We start from the raw sequence: 21,961 nt of genomic DNA on the forward strand, positions 1-21,961 counted from the left end.
TATTGGGGTGGGGTGGGAGGTGATCGGTGTTTGCCTTGGGGGTTTTTTAAAATATCTTGGGGAGGGCGAAGGAAATGCGCTAGAAGCCCGTGCCTCTGCCCGAGCGGTTTGTCTGGGGCGACCTCCGCGTCAGGCCAGGCGATAAAACGCGAAACTTTTAATGTTGCCTTCGCCTCCGGCGCGCCCCTGCCTGGTCTCGCAGCCTGAGCCCGGAGTATACGGCTAAGTCGTCACCCCCGAAGGGAGACTGGACCCACTTCCTCTAGCCAGATGGACTGCGGGGCGCGGGGAACAGCTCGATCGCAGTTTCTAGGCGTTTTTCAAAAGTGAACATGTGAACCCCGAGAGGGATTTTCACTTGCTGGCCCCTCCTCCTCCCTCGCCTTTTTAGCCGGCACGAGGCTCCAGTTCCGGATTTGCCCGGCGCCCTCCGGCCCTCTCGGCCCGGGCTGGCGGAGTGACGGCTCCCAGCCTGGTCCTCGCCCCTCTCCCCCTCGCCCCACCCCCAGGATCCGAGCGGGTGTGATGTCCTTGCAGCCGCCGCCGCCGCCGCCCCATTCGGCCGCGCACCAGCCCCGGGGGCGCCGGCCGAGCGGAGCTGCGCGGCTGCACGCGGGCCGCGGGCTTCCCGGAGGGTCACACCGCCCCGGGCTATGACTCAGGCGCCCACTTGGTAACTCTGCCATCTTCCCGCTCCCTCCCCGCCCCGTTCCCGTCCCCGCCTCCCCCCTCCCCACCCCCCGCCACCCCGGTCTCCCCGCCACCACCCCGCAGCCCTCCTCCCAGACGCCCACCCACCCGTTCCTCTCTCCTCAAGATCGCAGAGGTGGCGCGGAGCCCGGCGAGCCGATGACGGACCCCTTCCTCCTCCTGTCTTCAATGCCTCAGCGGACGATCCCCAAGGGCTGGACCGAGGAGGGCTGCTCCGACCTGCTGCTCGTGGTGTATGAAACCGGGGACTGAGCGAGCCCCCGCCGCCGCCGCCGCCGCCGCCGCCGCGCGCTCCGTCGCTGCCGTCGGTCGGCACCGGCCCCCGCCTCGCCGCGCCGCTCGGCCCCAGCCCCTGCCCGGCCCCGGCTGGAGCGCCCCAGGGCTCGCCCCGCGCCCGCCGCCGCCCGCGCGCCCTCCTGCCAGCCGCGGCGGCGGCGGCGGTGATGCAGAGGGGGCGGGAGCAGCCGCCGGCGGCGCGGATGGAGGCGCCCGGCGCCCGGGCGTGAGGCGAGCGTCACGGCCGGGATGCTGCCGGCTTCGCGGCGGTGAGAGAGCGAGCGGCTGCGAGCGCGAGCCCGGGGCGGAGGACGCGCGGACTCGGATCTTGCTGCTGAGTGGGCTCGGATCGCTGGCTTTCCCCCGCCCTCTCTCCCCCCCGCTCTTCCTCTGTTCCCGGTTTGCACCTCTAAACCCTCTCTCGACTCCGTCCTCTCCCTGACCACTGGAAGTCTTCCCGTCTCTAAATGGAATTAGTGGAGCCTGGAGCCTCTGGTGTAAGGAACAGACATGATCTATGGACGCAGTTTGTTTCACAGTGAGTACCTCTTCCCGCCGCGCCGCGCCGGGCCGCCCCGGGGACCCTCCTCCCCGCCTCCCTCCCCTCGTGGCCGAGCGCGCAGGGAGAACCTGGCCCCCGCCGCGCCCTCGCCGGACCCCGCAGTCCCCGCGAGTCTGGGGCAGATGTAAACTTTCTGTATTGCAGCATCCTCGACCCGGCGTGGGGGCGGCGCGCGGCGGTGGTCCCTGGGGCTGAGAGTTGGCCGAGAAAAACAGCCCTGCGGTGCGCCGGGGCGTCGGGGGGTGGAGGGTGCCGAGCGCCCGGTGGGGACGCGCACGTGCGGCCGAGGACTGGCAGCGGGTCCCACGGAGGTCGCAAGTGGAAGGGGGGAGAGAGCTCCAGCTGTCGCGGGTCCGACAGCTCCGGGGAGGAGAAGGAACGGTCCTTTCAGGGGCTTCTGGAGCCCAGCGGGCCCGTGTCGCCCCTCCGGTGGGTAGAGTGTGAACCACCTGAACGCCACGCTCGAGGGCGGCGCGAGGGCCAGCCTCAACTCTTCCGGAGACAGACCGCGAGTGTCGCTTCACGAGTGTGCGGTTCGCGTGCGGTCCAGGGGAGGGCGAGGAATGGAGGCAAATAGCGTTAGAAGTCATCGAGTAAAATTCAGGATAAGAGCCGTGGTGGGAATCTCACGGGATAGAGGGAGGGTGAGGCTGCCGGGGCCGCGCAGTCAGGAGACCGGCGTGTTCATCACAGGACACATTCCACAGTGCGGTTCCATCCCAGTAGGGACCCCAAACCAGCAGCTTGGCGTTGCTGGCTGTAAACGTGTGTGTGTGTGCGTGGACATGGCAAGTTAAAAGTAAGACTTTTTTTCTACCTGAACACAGACAATAACAACCAGTGTTTTAATCTGAAAGCAGAAGACCAGGTTAGGGTACAAGTAAAATAATTGACATCCTTTCTCGAACACTAATGTCAGGGCTCACATATACTTTTCCTGGAACAGTCTTCATGGATGCGTTTTTAAGATCCTGTCCTGAACTTTTGTTTAGGAAGTCATTGTGGATTATACCTGCCCTTATCTAAAAGCATTTTAAGTGGACTTATGATTATACATCTAATGAAACTGAGAGCTTGTAGATAATTGACAGGAAAATAAACGATGAAAGAAATACAGAAGGCAAAATCAGAAATTATGAAGACTAGGTTACTTTAATACTTATCTCAGTTTTAGACTTTGTCAAAATATTAAGTCAGTCAAGGATGTGGAAGTAAAACAAGATGCGTTTTAATGGTCTTTGTAGATTTACTGTTAAGTTTTAGATCAGAGTCTTTTTCAGATATTGAATATCTGCCTTAATAAAATGTTTATAGAAAAAACCTTTCTCAAAATTATAAAATATTCCTGGATGATACAAACGATTCCATCAAAGTTAAGGTTAGGAGAGATTCATTTCCCAGCCTAAGCATGCTGAGGACTGGGGTTACTTGGTAGGTCAGTTTTGTAAAAGAAATGTTTTTATTATGCTGCTTATGCCTTTAGTTCACATTAGGCTGTTCTTCCCTTGTTCCTCTCCCCCGCCTGCCATAGGATTTGGTGAAATACTTGTTTCCTAAAATAGAGTAACATTGTTGATGAAAATACTTTTCTTTTTCATCCTTTGACCTCCTGACCCTCTGTCTTCTTTGTGAGAAGCTGGCAAAGTCGTTTACAAGGGGCAGCCAGGCCACACTCCTGAAAGCCCACTGTGATGTGACATTAGTAGGTGACAATGTTGACTCTTAGTCTCAAAGTCTGAATTTGCCTTAGGAGCTTGAGTCTCAACCATTCTTAACTGGCTTTACTTCCTGAGGAGATTCCTAAATTCTTCTGATTTGTACATTTTGAATCAGTTTTTGCAAGTTCTTAGTTATCTGAGAGGGGTTGACAGTAATAATCTTCTCTGATATCATTTTATCTTTAAACTGTTATATTAATAGAATTTGGTCATTTCAGTGTACATTAATCTTCCCAATTTTTCTGTTTTGTTTCAGTTGTAGCAAGTTTAATCATCCTCCATTTGTCTGGAGCAACCAAGAAAGGAACAGGTGTGTTTCTTTGGAAAAATTCAAGTGGGAGGCCTCTGCTCACTTGCATTTTCCTGTATTCTCCATATTCTTCATATTCCAGAATATCTGAGCATTTTATAGTGTGTATAATTGATTGGTTTTGACTAAGACAGCATTTAGAAGTTAATTTACTAATGGATATTGTAAGAATGTCCTCTCTATTTTTAGTTGTATAGAAAATTGGATAATGGGGCTTAAAAAAATTTTATTTTGCAGAAAAGCAAACCACCTCAGAAACACAGAAGTCTGTGCAGTGTGGAACTTGGACAAAACATGCAGAGGGAGGTATCTTCACTTCCCCGAACTATCCTAGCAAGTACCCCCCTGACCGGGAATGCATCTACATCATAGAAGGTGAGGGAGCCAAGTCGGCTGGCCGTCCCTGAGCTTGGGATGGACAATGTGCATATAGACATTACAGAGATTGCTTCTGGAGACCGCACATGTCAATATCTCTGAGTGAAGCCAATAGCCATAAAATCTGGAATCAAGCTAATTATTGAAATGATGAGTAAAGTCTTTGTTGTTGTTGTTTAGTTACTAAGTTGTGTCCGAATCTTGGCAACCCCATGGACTGTAGCCCACTGGGCCCCTCTGTCCATGGGATTTCCCAGGCAAGAATCCTGGGGTGGGCTGCCATTTCCTCCTCTAGGGGATCTTCACATGTCTAGGGATCGAACCTGTGTCTCTTGTGTTGGCAGGCAGGATTCTTTACCACTTAGCCACTGGGGAAGCCCAGTATACATAGAGACATTACAAAAATTGGTTCTGGATACCCTACACAAAAAAATGTCTCTTGAGTGAATCCAGCAACTGTCAAATGTGGGATCGAGCTAATTATTGAAATGATTAGTAAAGACTTATAAACAGGTAAATTCTGGAAAATAAAAAGAAATCAACAACTTAGTTTATTTTGCTGTTGATTTCATTGATGTGGAGTTCTAAATTAATGGAATGGATGTATGATTGGCATAATATTACCAAATGTGTAACAATTTTGGTAGCTCATCTTTTATTGGTTAAATAATTAGTAGAAAATCTATTCTTTTGTTATTTTTCTGTTAAATAATATGAAGTACCCAAAACGTATTCATGTCAGAAATAAATGTAATCATGGAGGGTGGGAGGGAGGGTCAAGAGAGAGGAGATATATGTATACCTGTGGTTGATTTGCATTGTTGTAAGGCAGAACACAACATTGTAAAGCAATTATCCTCCAATTAATTTTTTAAAAATTCATGATCATATTTTCCAAACATCAATCTGAATATTACTCTGAGCCTTAGTTTGTGCTCAAAAGTGACATTTTCATACTTTTATGCCAAAGTCAGCATTCCAAATGATGATGCTTCTTTTCATTAATTTTTTTCCCAGCTCGAAGGATAAAAAGTGCTGAAAAAGGGATTCACTTCTCTTTGAACATTTTCCATTTCCATTACCCTTGTAGACACCTCTCTATTAAGGAAAATTTTTTTTTAATATATGAACATTTCATTTAGTGATAGAAGTTTTCAATATTATGTGTTAGTACCTAATGGCCCCAAACTTGCAACTTCCCAAACACCTGTGCACCCCCTACCACACATACACACACACACACACACAGTTACCTTACCAGAGTTAACCATAAAAGGTATTTATGCTCACTGTTTACTTATAAGCAAGGCACATGTTAATTTGATAAGTCTTTCACGTCAAGGACAAAACTTGAAGTTGGGAAATAAAGAGAACCTCCTATCACTGTGAACTCTTCTTGAAATACTTCATACTAGCCCTTTTTTCATTCATACATTTCACAAATACTTACTGAACCACTCTTGTTAGTACAGTTTAGAGAGTATTGAACAAAATTGACATGGTCCTTGCCTTATGGAACCTACAGTGTGGTCTGGGGACTATGCTCTTTTCCAGTAAACAGTCTGAAGTGGCTCTGAGATGAGCAGTGTTCGGAACAGGGAGAAAGACAAGGCTATAAGGAGAAAGAGATGCTTGCGTTCCGTTTTAAAGACCATTCAGGACACAGTCATTCTCTGTGTAAAATAGCATGTGCAGAGGTTCAGAGATATGGTGTGGTTGGTTAACCACATGTAGAGGGCTTTTGCAGCGGGTGAGGACAGGGACAAGTGAAGAGGCTGGAATGCATGTGGTCTCAGATAAAGGAGAACTTGGTATCCGTCTGCCACCCAGGCCAGTTTGGACTTGATATTGTAGACAGTGGGGTGCCACTGAAATAATCTCAGGAGAGAAATAGTAAGCTGAGATTTTGATGAAGTAACTGGAAAAAAAGAACTGAAAGAAGAAACTGTTGTGAAAGACCAGGTAAACCACAGGGAAACAGAAGTGACATTGATGGGAAAACAATAAACAATGAAAGGTATTTGGGAAACTGAATCTTGAGTGACTGGATATAGGGAAGGGAGAGTAGGCCATCCTGGGACTATTCTATGGGTTCTGGCTTGGTGACATGTTAGATGCAATTGTTATGCCAGGTAAGGAATAGGGGTGGAAAAAGGGGCATTAAAGGGAAAGCCATGTCTTCAATTTCATGTTTATGGAGAATGTCTCATGAAGAAATTGCATGTGGATCTTTAGTTCAGTGGATAGTCCTGGCATGAAAATATATGTTTACAGGTGATAAATACAGAGATTGCTATTGAGACTGTTAATATGAGTACCACTATCCAAAGGGCATTCATAGCATTTTAACTCTTAAAAAACACAGATGCCTGGGTCAGCCTCCAGATTTTCTGATTTAATTGGTCTTGGATGGAGCTGCAAATATTATTGTATTATAATCTCCCTCCTATGGGATGTGCACGGCATCCAGTACATTGGTCTGGAAAGAGAGGAGATAAGAAATACATAGAATAGATTTTTGTAAACTAATATGCAAGGGAGGGCAGAGTAAAGAGAAAGGCAATGTGGACTATGAAGGAAAAGCCAGGGAGTATCTGGGTTATAAAAGGAAGTCTCTAATTTTCAGGTGATTATGTATCTCAGTTCTATATACATTTTGATACCCATGCCTTAATTTTAAATGCAAGTGTATACCGAAGGCTTTAGTTTTAAAGCCACTCAAGTGTGATATTCAGTATATATTTAAGAACTGCTGTGGAGGGAACAGTAGTCATTCGGAATGATTGCTGATCACACGGGCAGTGGACCCTCTTGTGCCAGGTCTTAACTTTCACGGAGGGGTTGGTCTTTGGAGAGGGTCAGGAGGCTGGAAAGCACTCAAAGGATTCAAGACAGCTGTTTGCTAACTAGGATAAAAGTCTGGATACTTCAGCAGCTGAAATGGCTATACTGGGGGTACCCTGACTGAGTATCAGTCTAGAATGCCAGAGGTTTGAACTGTTTTGGCCATGACAAGGCAAGAGTGGAAAGGCTTCAGCAGATGCATCCATGCAGAGGTTTACAGAGCTACTCACCTGATCTTGCTCTTCTGTGATGAGAGCTGTAAGCACATTTATAAAGATAAGCTCATTTACTGCAATTCACCCAACAAAGTTTTCTTTTTTTGACGTACCCTCAAGGACAAGTACTGTGCTTGAGTGCTGAAGGAAGAAGGTGGTTGGTGGTGGTTTAGTCACTAAGTCAGGTCCCACTCTTGAGACCCCATGGTGTGTAGTCTGCCAGGCTCCTCTGTCCATGAGATTCTCCAGGCAAGAATACTGGAGTGGGGTACCATTTCCTTCTCCAGAGAATCCTACCAACCCAGGAATCGAACCTGGGTCTCCTGCACTGCCGGCGGATTCCTTACCAACAGAGCTATGAGGGAAGCCCGAAGGAAGAAGGTAGACAGATACAGTTTGTGTATTTAAATTTAGAGAGGAGGTGTTTTCTTTGGGTGTGTGTGGATTGTTTTTTGTTGTTGTTTGTTTTTTAAGCAAGATTTCCTCACATAAACAGGAGTTGGATTGGAAGTATACAGGTAGTCCCAAAAGTGGGAAAACACATGAACGCTTGAAAGGGCATGCTGTCTTAGAAAACATGAACGCCTGGGATGGCCTGAGCTTGGGCTGTTTGTGAGCTGGAAAGACCCTGCTGGAGTGAGCTGTAGGAGACTTCGAAGAAACCTGTGTGTCATCGTGTTGATTGTTTCCTTTAGCTGATGGTCTCTGAATGAGTTTAACCCTGAGAATGACAGGATAAGGCTGTGTTCTAGAAGAGTTACTCTTCATATTCCTCTGCACACAGTTCGCTCTAACCAAGACATCTGATTGGGACTACTTGAATGGTTGTAGAACTCAAGATCTACGAAGCAGATCTCAAGTGGTGCCTGACCTTAAAACTGGCTTCTCCTGAAGATACAGGAGAAGTAACAGAAAGATGCCTCTCCACTCTTTAAACCTGAGTTAGGAGCCTCTCACAAAAATACCGTGACTTGTTCATTGTGTTAGATATTGAAATGGTCTTTTTATATCAGAATAATATTTGGGGCAACCTCATCAGTTTTAAGACTCATTCCTTAGACATTCTTACAGAAATTTTATCCCTTAGACTGCTAAATGAAACAAACTTCCTTCATGTTTCTATGTATGTCACAGTCAAAGTTGGATAGAAGTTATTATACAAGATGAAATCTTAAGTAGAATCAGAAAAGTCAAACTACAGATTTAAAAAGGACCTTCTAGACATAATCTTTCTTACTTTTTTTTTAGCTGCCCCAAGACAGTGCATTGAACTTTACTTTGATGAAAAGTACTCTATTGAACCATCTTGGGAGTGTAAATTTGATCATATTGAAGTTCGAGATGGACCTTTTGGATTTTCTCCAATAATTGGACGTTTTTGTGGACAACAAAATCCACCTGTAATAAAATCCAGTGGAAGATTTCTATGGATTAAATTTTTTGCTGATGGAGAGCTGGAATCTATGGGATTTTCAGCCCGGTACAATTTCACACCTGGTAAGTGGGGGCTTGTTTTTCCTGTCTCTGCTTTCTTCCTTAGTTCTCTTTCTGTCATAGTATAAGAACTTCTGTAAGACAACTTTATCATTTCTAAAGTTTCCCAGTTCTATTTGGAACCAAACCTACAGTGCTCTCTCTCTTCATATTGTAAATTCTGAAAGGGAAATTATTTTTCCTTAAAATTTAGCCTACTCTAGAGGTAAAGCATAGTGACTCGGGTTTACATGGTCATCAGCAACACAGTTAATTAGTTGGACTTCCATTACGCTGAAACATGTAATTCAAGAGGCAGTCTGTAATAGAGAAACTAATTATACTTTGAATCCCAATAAACTTGAAAGGCAATTGCAATATTGCAAAATGTATCCATCAAAATGATCTTTGGAGAAATTGAATAAAATATTCATTTGTTCTGAAAATTATCATTTTTAAAGCAAATGGATCTTAGGATAAAGCCATCTAATCTCTTTTTTAGAAATGCAAATCCCTAAGAGTTGTGATGAAAGGAAAAGTGAGCCCCCTAGCAGCCCAGTACTCATTTGCAAGGCCTGGCACACATTATCTGTTATTATATAATTATCCGTTCTATGTCAATTTTCCTTTTAAACTGTTAATATTAAAAAAAGGCCTGTGATGTTGACTGGCTCACTTTATGATGAGTTACCGTTTGTTACAATGAAAATTGTTACCACATTTTTAAACTGTGTGAACATCAGGCTGCAGCAATTTGAGATTTGATGAGGTCATTTTTTTTAATAGAAAGATGACTCAAATTACATAAAGTACATTATTTACTTATAATTACATATTTTTTTAAAGTTGGTGTGTATCACTTTACTCAGGTTGTAACACGCAGTAAATTAAATTGGAGTGTATGTAAACTTTATTCAAGTTTCTATCCCACGTTACAGAGGTGACATCAGAGTAGGGCTGTGATGCTCCATTCAAACACTAAAATATTTTAAATAGTTAATATGCGATTAACGATGACTTTTATTATGATACTATAGACAAATAATATAATAAAATAAGTGAGATATTAACTCTGGCATATGTGTTAATCTTAAACATTACTAGATTGTGGTTTTTGTTATGCTTTGCTAATATTGGATTGTTAACAGAAGTCATGGATATTTCATATGTGGCAATCAAACTTGATGTGTTCTGAAAACGTATAAACATTGTGATTGCTTAATTGGTGCTGGAGTTTTTAATGGAAATACATATTTTCTTCTTGACCACTAATTTGGAGTATAACCAGAATCGAAAGACAATGGCATGTCTAGGCTTTCGTAAGTTCCAATTTCATCCTGAGATTGGCAATCATGGAAACATGATTTTATGTGGGGATATAAAATTGTAGTCTCATTAGAAATGTAGAGTCAACTTCATCAACTTCATCAGCTTAAGCAAGGTGATCCAGATTCTAGCTCTACTTGAGATGCATAAATGGTGACGCTCAATCTGCTGCCCTTGATTTTCAGAACCTTCTTGGTTCTCGAGTGCTGTTCTTTGCTCCTCGTTTTTTTAGAGTCATGCTACTTCACCTGTAGAAGGAGATTTTATTACCAAGAGCACCTGAGTCAGAACGGAATGTAGGGAGGTGGTTCATGAAATGAAGAATACATTAAGGATAGACTTAAGCGTCTCTAGTCACGCGGACAAACTCAAGTGTAGCAGGAAGCCTACTCCTGGCATCTGAGGGAAATGTAGGACCTTAAGAAGAGATGTGTCAAAACCCCAGTCTGCGAAGCTGACATCCATGGCCCGAGGCCATTGCCTGAGTGCGCCGTAATCCACAACTCAGTCTATAAAGAGACAGTATTGAGGAGGCCACTTAGTTGATGAAGGAGGCAGAGATTCGTGATAATTTGTCTGTGGACAGAGGAGCCTGGCGGGCTACAGTCCATGAGGCTGCAAAGAGTCAGCCATGACTGAGCGACCATGGAACATGCAACATATGGAGAGCAGGGAGTCGCAGAGACTTCACTTTAATTTGGGCTTTATTTTTGTTCGCTAGTGTGCTTCCAGTGGTGATTTGTGGAAGTTGAGCAGAGTTCTTCAAGTTCACTTTATCATTTAAGTGATAAAGCAGTGCTGACATTCCGAGGGCCCCCAAATGGGATGCCCCCTGCAAGGGGATCTTCTCTGCTGGCCTCCAGCATGGCCGTGAGGGACACTGGTTTTAGAAGCAGATTAGGCTTCCAGTTCTGACTGTCTTATTCTTGCTTGCTATAAATTTTGGACATGATTCTTAATGTTCTATGCCTCAATATTTTTATTTGCAGAATAAAAATAGAAATAATATTATTTCAAAAGATTTGTTTGAAGATTGTTTGATTACTGACCAATGCATATTTATGGATTTTTCACTTCCTAAAAGATCTCAACTATTGATAGCTCTTATTTTATTAATTTGACCGTGTGTTCTTTAGAAGTAAAGGAGGCTTGGCATAGTTTATTGGGAGACCAGGTGTCCCACACTGTTTTTAAATTACAGCTGCTGTTTCCCTGACTTTGGGGGGGGGTGGATGTGCAAAACTAATACCTTCCTGATGTCACTTTTCCTTACTGGGTTTGTTTTAGTGGGTCTAAGTCTCTACAGAAGGGTTATAGTTATTTCTGATAGCAGTCATAAAATACATTAGAGCAGAAACAGCAGTGAGAAGACCAATTATTTTTGAAAATTTATCGCAATCTGGAATCTGGATCTTAATTTATAGTCTCAGAAACTTGAGGTGGGCACATGAAAATTTACCCACTCTTAGTAATGAGTTCCATTGACCAAGCTAAAAAGACTTATACACATATACATGTAAACATCTATACACATACATATATGCACACATATAAAAACATATATACGTTTTCAGTTAAGAGTTCTTAGACTCACTCAACTCAGTGTTTCTTTTAAGCAATCATGCATGGACATCCAGATTATAATCAGAAGATTACGCAGTGAGTATGAAATCCAAATATTGAAGCTTAACTTTGTAACTTGCATCCAGCTAAGGTACATGATGATTCATCCCTATAAAAATGGATCATTTTTTTTCCCAGTGATGATTTAGGTTTAAGACTTTTTGTTGTTGTTCAGTTGTGTCCAGCTCTTTGCAACCCCATGGGCTGTAGCACACCAGGCTCCTCTGTCTCCACCATCTCCCAGAGTTTGCTCAGAATCATGTTCATTGAGTTGGTGATGCCATCCAACCATCTCATCCTCTGTTGCCCCCTTCTCCTCCTGCCCTAAATCTTTCTCAGCATCAGGGTTTTCCCAGTGAATCAGCTCTCTGCATCAGGTGGCCAAAGTATTGGAGCTTCAGCTTCAGTATCAGTCCTTCCAATGAATATTCAGGGTTGATTTCCTTTAGGACTGACTGGTTTCATCTCCTTAGAGAAGACTCTAAGAGTCTTCTCTAGCACCACAATTTGAAAGCATCAGTTCTTTGGCACTCAGCCTCCTTTATTGTCCAACTCTCACATCTGCACATGTAGGTTTCAAACTGCCATGGGTCATTTCCTCTGTCCAGTCTTGAGCTGTGGTCTTGCCTGACCAGGACACTAATTTGTGTCAACTCTTATCTCAAAACTTGTTTTTGTCTCTTAATATCTGAGTGTCTTTGACTGTCTTTCCTAGTCGCCTTTAAACATAGCCCTTTAATCCCTGGCTCCTGTGTTCCTGGGAGCCACTTGTGACCTGGTGGTAGACAGTGGTGGATGGAGGTCATGTGTGGACCTGGAGGGTGAGAAGCAGAGCCAGAGAAGATGCCACCAATTCACTCTTACAGGGATTTCCCATCTTCTGACACATTCTGATGACTCTGCAGTTTTTATTTTATGGACTGTGACTATTTCTGGATGCTGTACCTTTACACAGTGCAATGATGAATCACCTAGGATTACAGTCTAGCATGCACGAGAAGGATTGTGAGATTGAGTGACAGTCAGAGAAAACTCAGCCAGTCAAACTCTGAGGTCTGCGGAAATGAAGGACGGGGTGAGGTCTGAAAAGCAGGGCTGAGGTCCCCAGCGCCTTGGGGGGAGGTTCCGGGATGATCCCTCTTGGGAAAATCTCTCTTCTTCCGGTGTAATCACAGTTGTGTTGTGACGTACACTCTCCCACTCCTGAGACGAGAAATGAATTCAGAGTTACTGAGGATGTTACAAGATACATGATGGAAAATTTGATAACCCACAGATAATTGAAAAAGAAAACATATAAAAGTGTTCATTGCAGTAGACTGACATTATTTTCTCATCTTAATAAGGTTTTCTCATCTTAATAACATTTATTGGGAAATATTTTCTCACATGAGAAAATATAATAAAATTACTTTAAGAATACTGGGACAATATTCACCAAACTTGTAACGATGATTACCTTAGATGATTTTGAGAGTAGGATGGTTGAGAAGGAATTGAAGAAACCAAGATAGACATATAGTGAAAATTTATCAGTATTACCAGTTATTTTTTAATTTTTGCAAAGGATACTATATTATTTTTGATATCACTTATGTAAATAAAATTGAAGATGAATCAAAAAGGGAACATACCATAGTTGGTCATTTTAAAATGAATTTTATTCAAATTTAAAATGTATTTTTAAATAAAAATGAATTTTTAGAAGAGTGGATACCACTTCTCCACAACCCACATTTTTTTTACTTAAACAGAAAATGCCTTTCAAGTAGAGAATAACTCCCCCTGCAGCCAGCTTCCCTAGGCCTCAATTTTCTTTGCCACTTGAAAATATAAACTAAAGAGAAAATATATAACCATATGTGCTGTTCCACCAGTTCAGAGGCATTATCAGGGACTCTGTGTGATATTAAGAAAGAAGAACATCCCAGATATTCTACTCTTGGGGAATGTAACCCTTTCAATCTCTTTAGGAACAAATATCTCTTCTTGTTGTTCTTTAGTCTCTAAAGTGGAGTCCAAATCTTTTGTGACCTCATGGACTGTGGCCGGTCAGGCTCCTCTGTTCATGGGATTCTCTGGGAAAGAATACTGGAGTAGGAAGTCAATCCCTTCTCCAGGGGATCTCCCCATCCCAGGGATCAAACCCCATCTTCTGCATTGCAGGCGTATTCTTTATCAGCTGAGCCACCAGGGAAGCCCAATTAGTCTTGTGCTTTCCTTCCTAATGGGGAGACTTTCTCCTCTTTCAGTTCAGTTCAGTCACTCAGTCTTATCTGACTCTTTGCAGCCACAGGGACTGCAGCACACCAGGCTTCCCAGTCCATCACCAACTCCTGGAGCTTGCTCAAACTCATGTTTATCCAGTCACTGATGCCATCTGACCATCTCATCCTTGATCATCCCCTTCTCTCCCTACCCTCAATCCTTCCCAGCATCAGGATCTTTTCCAGTGAGTCAGTTCTTCACATCAAGTGGGCAAAGTATTGGAGCTTCAGCTTCACCATCAGTCCTTCCAGTGAATATTTAGGACTGATTTCCTTTAGGATTGACTGGTTTGATCTTATTGTTGTCCAAGGGACTCTCAAGAGTCTCCTCCAACACCACAGTTCAAAAGCATCAATTCTTCAGTGCTCAGCTTTCTTTATAGTCCAACTGTCACATCCATACGTGACTACCAGAAATACCATAGCTTTGACTAGATGGACCTTTTGTTGGTAATGTAATGTCTCTGCTTTTTAATATGCTGTCTAGGTTGGTCATAGCTTTTCTTCCAAGGAGCAAGCATCTTAATTTCATTGGCTGCAGTCACCACCTGCAGTGCTTTTGGAGCCCAAGAACATAAAGTCTGTCACTGTTTCCACTGTTTCCCCATCTATTTGCCATGAAGTGATGGGACTGGATGCCATGGTCTTCTTTTTATGAATGTTGAGTTTTCAGCCAGCTTTTTATTCTCATCTTTCCAGACATAGAATGTAATGTTTTTGGAATCTTCCTCTTTTGATGATATTTTCCTGAAGTTGTTGTTTGTATCAAAGTTACAAATATCCTATTGGAGAAGTTTAGTTTAAGGATTATGCCTCAAAGTATCAAGTAAGTGATGTCAGGTGTTGTCATGAGATGAGTGGCGTTGTCAATTTATTGAAATTATCAGGATACTTTGTATTACATTTCATCTGATATGAAATAACAAGTTTCATCTGAGCAGCTTAAAGTGTTTTAGGAACATTCTGCACAATTCCTAGACTCCTTGGAAAACTCCATACTGATTGAATCCAAAGGCAATGGAAGAGATACACTGCAGCACAGTGATTTAAATTGAATGTTTAAAAAAGATTTCTGTGCATATTAAATGATATATATTAATTAGGTAAAATACTGTCATAGACTCAGTGTTACTTTAATTATCCATTGCAGTGCTTTTTCTATCTGAAATGTGTGAATATTAAAACATGTTGAAAATTCCTAATTTTTCTTGTCTAGATAATCAGAGTTTAGATATATGCTTTGGTGGTAAGAAAGAAAAGCTATATTTCATCTATCTGTACCAGTTTTTCAGTAACTAAACTTTAATTTGCATTTTATACTAAAAGATGAAAGAATAAAAGAGTTTACAGGTTAATGTTAAAACAAGGACAAGGACTTTATCTGATTATTTTTTTCACCTAGAAATAAAAGATTGAACAAGTTTAGGTCAGATGGCATTATGTTGTCTTTCTATTATCTTTACACTGTAGGCTCCCAGTATTCTAATTTCAGCCCCAACAAATACTGTCAAATGGAAAACGTATGAAACAAAATTTCATTTCTTCTCGAGGCTTTTATTTTTCAAGAAATGAAACTGAAAACTTGAGAGTCACAGTAGGGACATGTAATAATTACCAAAGATATTCATGTAAGGGCAGTTTCTCTGTGTCTCAACTCTCATCCCACCAGCCTGTGATTTGGTTGATCTGATGTGTATAAAAGAGGGCTCAAGGGGAAGGTTGGGGAATAAGTAGAGAGAGAGAGGGAGAGAGGCTGTTTGGTCTAGGTGGGTGTTCAGGAGAGAAGTTGAGAGTGGGAGAGAATTTCCAGGATTAGCTCCCATCTGTACAGAGAATATTGAAAGCTGTAGCAGAAGAGAAGAAAGATTTTTAAAGAAGTTTCCTATACAGACAGAATACCTTTCCTCATCTTGCTCTTTCCTGGAAAGGTAGAGAAAAGTGTTTAGGGGTGTGTGTGTGTGTGTGTGTTTTAATAATTAATTGTTGGACTGCATGTTTTTGAATATGGTACATTTGAGACTGGTCCATGTGGAGTCTCAGGTATATTTACATTGTAGGCATGTGTTTTCTGTAGATCTGAAGGAGACCTTGAAGTTCATCTCATTCAGCCTTTTTATTTTAAAGATAAAGAAGCCAGTGATCTAGAGAAAAGGTGTTGCCCAGGTTCGTGAGCTCTGTGTAGAAGTTACGTGACTGCTTGTTCATCAGTTACATAACCCCTGGGCTGATACACCTTTCACAAAGGTAGAGATCATGACTTTAATTACATCACATATTGTAATGCTTTCAGTTTAGTTATATTAAGAAATTTAATTAAGGGATAAAACTGTATCACCCACATTTCACCATTACTGGTTATGGATTTTAAAATTCACTTTCCCCATGTTGCCTGAAATGCCTTTCAGCTGACAGTGATGAAGAAGGCAGTGATTTGTCTTCCTTCCCTCTACCTCTGTTATAAACACCTGCCTTTTCAGCCCCCGCCCCCCAGCCGGAAGTGTGTGACTCACGTCCTGTTCTTCTCAAACGTCTCCTGTCACTGACCTGGCCAGTTAGGTATGTGTAAAGCACTCTCATGACTTGGAACCTGTGCCTGATGTGCTAAATACTCAAGGAAAAACCTTGAATTTCTTTCTCCTGCAGTGATTCCTTCTTCCTAACACATGTGTCTCAGAGACGACTTGCTGGCAGTCACCAGCAGCTTCTCTCTCTCAGGGCTGCTCTGCACAGCTGTGATGGTCAGGCCCCTAGGCTGAGGGAAGGGGAGCTGATTCTGTTCCCGCTCAGGTGCCCTGAGAGACCCATATCCGGAAACGGGTGCTGTTTACTAATGTCCACAAAGGCGTCTTATGGACTAGCTAGGATCATGCATTGATCAATCACAACATCAGCTCTGAACCCATCACCTCTGGACCCAATCACACCTTTGGATGTCCCAGCATCCAAAGACCACCATCCACCTTCCACTAAAATTGTCCTAAAATGGTATCATTTGAGTCAGAGAAACATCCAAGAAATAAAATAAAAGAACAACAAAAAAAAGCATATGTTTTATCTCCATTTTGCATTCTTATGTTTTTTTCTAAGTGTCCATAGTTACCAGGCTTTTTGGTAAAATCTCCTAGCAAATGCTAACATTTAACTTATAGCATATTCAAGAAGTATGCTTTTCAGATTATAACATTCTATATCTATATGTTTTGACTAAGAAAACATTATAGTCTTAAGTTTTTTTATTTTCAAAAAATTTTCACAATTTGCCTATAGTTTAATACTTCTTATTATTTATTTATGTGCAGAATCAATCTAAGAGTTATCAGGAAAACACCCACACTATTATTTTGTTGACTAAAAATGTCTTTCTATTTTATAATTTGTCTTCCATTATAGATACTTAAGTACAGCGCATGTAACTATACAAAGTGAACTCACAGAATGACTTAATCTCCGCTTGTATTTGACACTTACACTTATTCAACAAATATTTATTGATTTACTGTTCTAATACTGTAGATATACGGTGTGTAAAACATCCTGTCTTCCCTACAATGAGTCCATATTCTATGAGAAGAGTAAGATATTGTGTAGTAGAGTGATGCCCTTCCCCCTTCAAAAAGTTGATACTCTATTTCTATATGTATGTATGTATGTATGTACCTATCTCTCTATATCATTTGATTTTATGTGAATGCCATCTTTATACATAAATATGGCAGCAACTCCAACAAAATAGCAACTCACAATCCTTTCCAGAGATGTGCATGGGATGGTGGCATTTTTGTTTGCGGCAATAATAGCTATTTGTAGAACCTGGCACTCTTTAAGGCTCTGCCTCTCCATGGCATATCTCCCTGATGCCTTTGCTTCAAAAGAGCTATGCTGTCTGTTGCTGCTTGCTCACTTGGCTAGCTTCCCACCATTCCACAGCTATGCTGACTTGCTTGAAATTCTGCTTCAGTACATCCTGATGGCATTTTCCCTCTCCAACTCATTTCAGACACCCTCACTTCACCCAGACGACCACGAGGATTACAGAGTGATTATGATACAGAAGGATTATTCACAATCAGCAAGCCATGTGCCACAGAAGAGCTAAACTTGACTTTTAAGCAGAAAGACGTATTAGTCGTACCTGTGTCACTTCTATTCTGTTGTCTGTTGATCGTAACCCAAATCAGAATCCAAAAATTCCCTTGGAACTTTCCTTTTGAAATTTGCACTTCAAAGCTCCAAGGAATTTCTCTAAGTGATTCAAAGAGAAATGAGATGCAGAGATCCGTATTATCTTAAAACATTCCCAGACTCTATTCTGCTTGCTGGTGCAGTCTGAAAGTGTATTACCTTTAGCAGAGTTGGCGGGCAAACAAACTCGAATTTGTAGACTGGTCAGTGGCAGTGCTAATGAGCTAGGAAAGCAGAGATGAGGGTTGTCATGGCAATGATAGGTGAAGTCTGACATAGAGGGTTTCCACCGCATGAAAATGAGTCAGGTTTACAGAGATCTGCTGTGGAAGATAATTGGTTAACTGGTGAGAAAATTATTCTTAGGTCTTTTGCATGTGCATATTACTTTCCTTTAATAAGTATTTTCAAATAATATTAGCAGTCTCATTATTTTATTTAAATTTTCAAATAATACTTGGGATAAATATGGTTTATCCCAAATTTAAATGCAAAGAAAATTGTCATCAAAAAGTAATACAACCATGCTTATGTTTTGTTGAGCACTGTTTTATCATTTGTATCATTTCTTCTGTCCATCCCATTCATTATCCTCTTGGTTCTTGCTCTTGCTTCTGCTTCCCCATTCCTTCTTTCCTGTACCTGAGTGGTGGCCACATAACTCTTTCCTTGACAGCTACAGGCAGTGTGTCTCCCACTGGCTTCTGCTAACTCCTTACTGCCTTCTACTCACAGGTTGCTGGGTCCCTAGGCTCTTCATTATGCCTCCTCACTGTACCAGCCCCATTTTTTGGTCTGATCCCACATTTTCTAGAAAAAAATTCAGATCTTGTTTTTGAGCCCTGATATAGGAAAAATGTAATGATTCTATGAATAAATATGGAATTTAGTTTCCTGTTCAAATGTCAGTTGTTGGCATGTATGTTCTTTGGACTACACTTTTCATGTCTAACTTGAGTTGTGTATCAGTTTTTCCTCCATTAACAACTTATATGTTCCATTCTAGATCATAAAGGAATCCACAGTAAAGCCCAGCTTTTTGTTAACTTAAGGCAAATTGCTTCTAAGGATGTGATTTGTTGTGTTTTCTCATTATCTATGGATGACATGTTCTTTTATGCCTAAAAGGTACCCTTGTTTTAGAAAAATTCCTCAGCAGTTTCAAGTTATTTTCAGTGTAACATCTCTGCCCTCATCAGGAAAAAATAAGTTGAGGCCGTAACTTATAGTACATATTTAAGTGAAAAGAGTTGTTTAGGTATTTCCTGTGAAATGTGCAGGGGAATGCTCAGTTCCTTTCAGAGAATGTCGACACTATGCTAGGTCTTTGTTGCAGTTTACCTGGATGAGTCTTGGGTTTTTCGTTTCTGCATAAAACTATTTTTCTCAGTTTCATGGTTTTCTAATGATTTCATATTATATTTAGGTGTACACATACACATAGTATTTTGTTAAATGTGGTCAAATATGGGCCATAGTGCTAGACTGTCTAAGTTTTGACTAAAGAAACTTCCTTATTATGTGACTTTTGGCAACAGCAGTTTACTTAATCTCTTAGATTTTCAGTTTCCTCATGAGACCAGCACCTGGCCCATTATCCTTATGGATTTTGCTACTAACAATATAGCCAAAATATGAACGTATTTTGTTGCATGTGACGTGATATTCCCTGAGATCACAGCTAAACCTCTGATTATTTCTTAGACTCATCAGTAGAAGAGTTTTGACCCATAGTTGGTCCAAACTGTGCAGTAAACACTGAGATGTGAACATGACTGAGATGCAGAATCCCCTCTTGAGGAACTGAGGGCATGAATATTTATGTTTAATATTATGTTTGAGGGCATGAATGTTTATGCCACTATAGTGAGTGCCATGGCAAGAGCACAGAGCGCTGGCCCCTAAAGGGTAAGTGGGGGCATCGCCTGATGACAAGAGGCGTGTCGCTCGGTGACATTTCCCTGCATCCTCAGGATGGACCCTGTGTCCTCACAGGCTCACCCAGCCAGCTCCATCATGCACATTACAAAAAACTTTCTTTCTCTCCATTGACACCAGACTTCTCAAAAGGAAGGAACTTTGGTTTATATCTTTAAGTTTCTAGAGCCTCTTCAGTGTTTGGCATTAGCTGATAGTTACTGAAATTTACATGAATGAACACCTACATGAGTTAAAAAAGAAATGAATGCAGCTAAGTACCCAAAGAAGGTAGAAAGAGTGAGATAGCAGGCAAGGAAAAATTGGTAAAATATATAGCAGGAAGTCAAGACCATTTGGCATGTGGGAGTTTTAGTTGCTACATGTGGGATTCTCAGTTGCAGCATGTGGGATCTAGTTCCCTGACCAGGGATTGAACTTGGGCTCCCTGCTTTGGGAGCATGGAGTCTTAGTCATTGGACCCTCAAGGAAGTGCCAGTCAAGACCATTTGGAAAGCAGCTTTGTGACTCTGAAAAAAGTTGAGATGAGACTGATTCAGATAAATAATGTTTCATATGCCTTGGTAATGATATATAATTTTAGGAGAAGTGGGAAATAGACTAGTATTTTAAATTGAATTGCAATATTTGAGACATTTATTGTAGTCCTGCCTCTGATTTATTAGAATGTGGAGGGTGGATTGAATAGAGAAAGAAGAGAAATGCAGGAATCAAAGATGAACAATTAAAATCATGCAGGTAAGAAATTGTTAAGAGCCAAGATGAGCATAGTGTGTGCGGCAGTGTACTGAAAGAACAAATTTGACATCAGTAAGATTTAGTGACACATTAGGTGTGCGTGTCGAGAAAGAAGAGTAGAAATGACTGAAGTTTTCATCCTTAATGATTTGATGATTATGTCATAACTTATGTTGGAGAATAAAACAATAGCAAGTGCTGTGTTTGTTTTTAAAGATGTCGAAAGGGAAGTGCCAGTGTGATAGCTCTGGGGGCACATTGCAAGCCTGTTAGCAATTCAGAGCTGAAGCAGGAAGAGCAGCTAGGGAAGGTGAAGAAGTGATTGAATTAGAGGGCTGAGCACAACTAATTATGCCATCCACAAATTAGAATAGAACATTGTATGAGTTGGAGCCAATACTCTTGTCTAAGTAAATTAGAACACGAAATTGTATATTTTGGAATTTTACATTCGGTTTGGTCTTGGCTTCTTCTTTATGGACAATCTTAGCTGATAATCAATTGGCATCAGTTTTTCTTTGAGTGTAGGTGAATTTTAGGGGCTTTCCAGGTGGCCCAGCAGTAAAGAATCCACCTGCCAAGGCAGGAGATACAGGAGACATGGATGTGATCCCTGGGCCAGGAAGATACCCTGGAGGAGGAAATACCAACCCATGTCAGTATTCTTGCCTGAAAAATTCCATGAGCAGAGGAGCCTGGCAGGCTACAGTCCCGGGGTTGCGAAGAGTCAGACACGACTGAGCACGCACGCCAGGTCGTAGTCCCATGCTTGGAGGGTTCTAATGATTAGGGGCTCTTTCCTGAGTTATGGAGAGAACTACTTCCATGAGACAGGTTACAAAAGATGAGCTTCCCTGGGATGGTTTTGAAAGGTTCAAGAGTAGACATGAGCTAAACTGCATATTGAGTGACAGATCATTTAGTAATATTTTCATTTTCTTTATGGCTTTGCCATTCTTCCTTTTAGTAATGACATCATTTATTTATACTTACTTTTGAAAATATAATATCTCAATTATCAGGATAATTTCAGGTGTCTTTCAAGATTTGAAGAAACACATTTGGTCTAATTTAATGAAGCGGGCAGGGGTGGGAGGGAGGAAAGAAAAGTTCCTTTTCTGTATTCATTATTTCCCTGTAATTCAGACAATATTTATTTTACTACTTTATCTGTTGCTTGATTGTCTCTATTGAATTTACGCTGATTGCCGTTGCAAGCTGTAACATTGTAAAAGAGCAACGGTATTCACTATTGGCTACAGTTTAGATGGTAGGGATAAGAGAGGGGAAGTTAGTTTGGAAAATATTCTGATACACATATCCTACATATTTATAAAAAGCTGCTTTCTTACCAAAAGTATTTGGATTTATTAGATAAAATATCTCCTTCCCAAATTTCT

At 41.8% G+C, this 21,961-nt stretch overlaps 1 protein-coding gene across 6 annotated transcripts in view; it reads left to right on the top strand.

Annotated features, from left to right (window-relative positions):
* The first annotated feature begins 1,209 nt into the window (after positions 1-1,209).
* NETO1 (neuropilin and tolloid like 1) overlaps positions 1,210-21,961 on the top strand; it is a 116,529-nt gene continuing 95,777 nt past the window's right edge. For 5 of the 6 annotated variants that reach the window (XM_043889633.1, XM_043889631.1, XM_043889632.1 and 2 more), the window contains exons 1-4: positions 1,356-1,525; positions 3,524-3,577; positions 3,815-3,952; positions 8,263-8,511. In XM_043889633.1, coding sequence (XP_043745568.1) covers positions 1,498-1,525; positions 3,524-3,577; positions 3,815-3,952; positions 8,263-8,511 — 469 coding nt within the window. In that variant the 5' untranslated portion in view covers positions 1,356-1,497. Of the gene's footprint in view, positions 1,526-3,523; positions 3,578-3,814; positions 3,953-8,262; positions 8,512-21,961 lie in introns of all 6 variants that reach the window. The other variant, XM_043889635.1, reaches the window with a different exon arrangement.

The sequence above is a fragment of the Cervus elaphus genome, chromosome 27, assembly GCF_910594005.1.
Source record: "Cervus elaphus chromosome 27, mCerEla1.1, whole genome shotgun sequence".
NCBI lineage: Eukaryota > Metazoa > Chordata > Mammalia > Artiodactyla > Cervidae > Cervus > Cervus elaphus.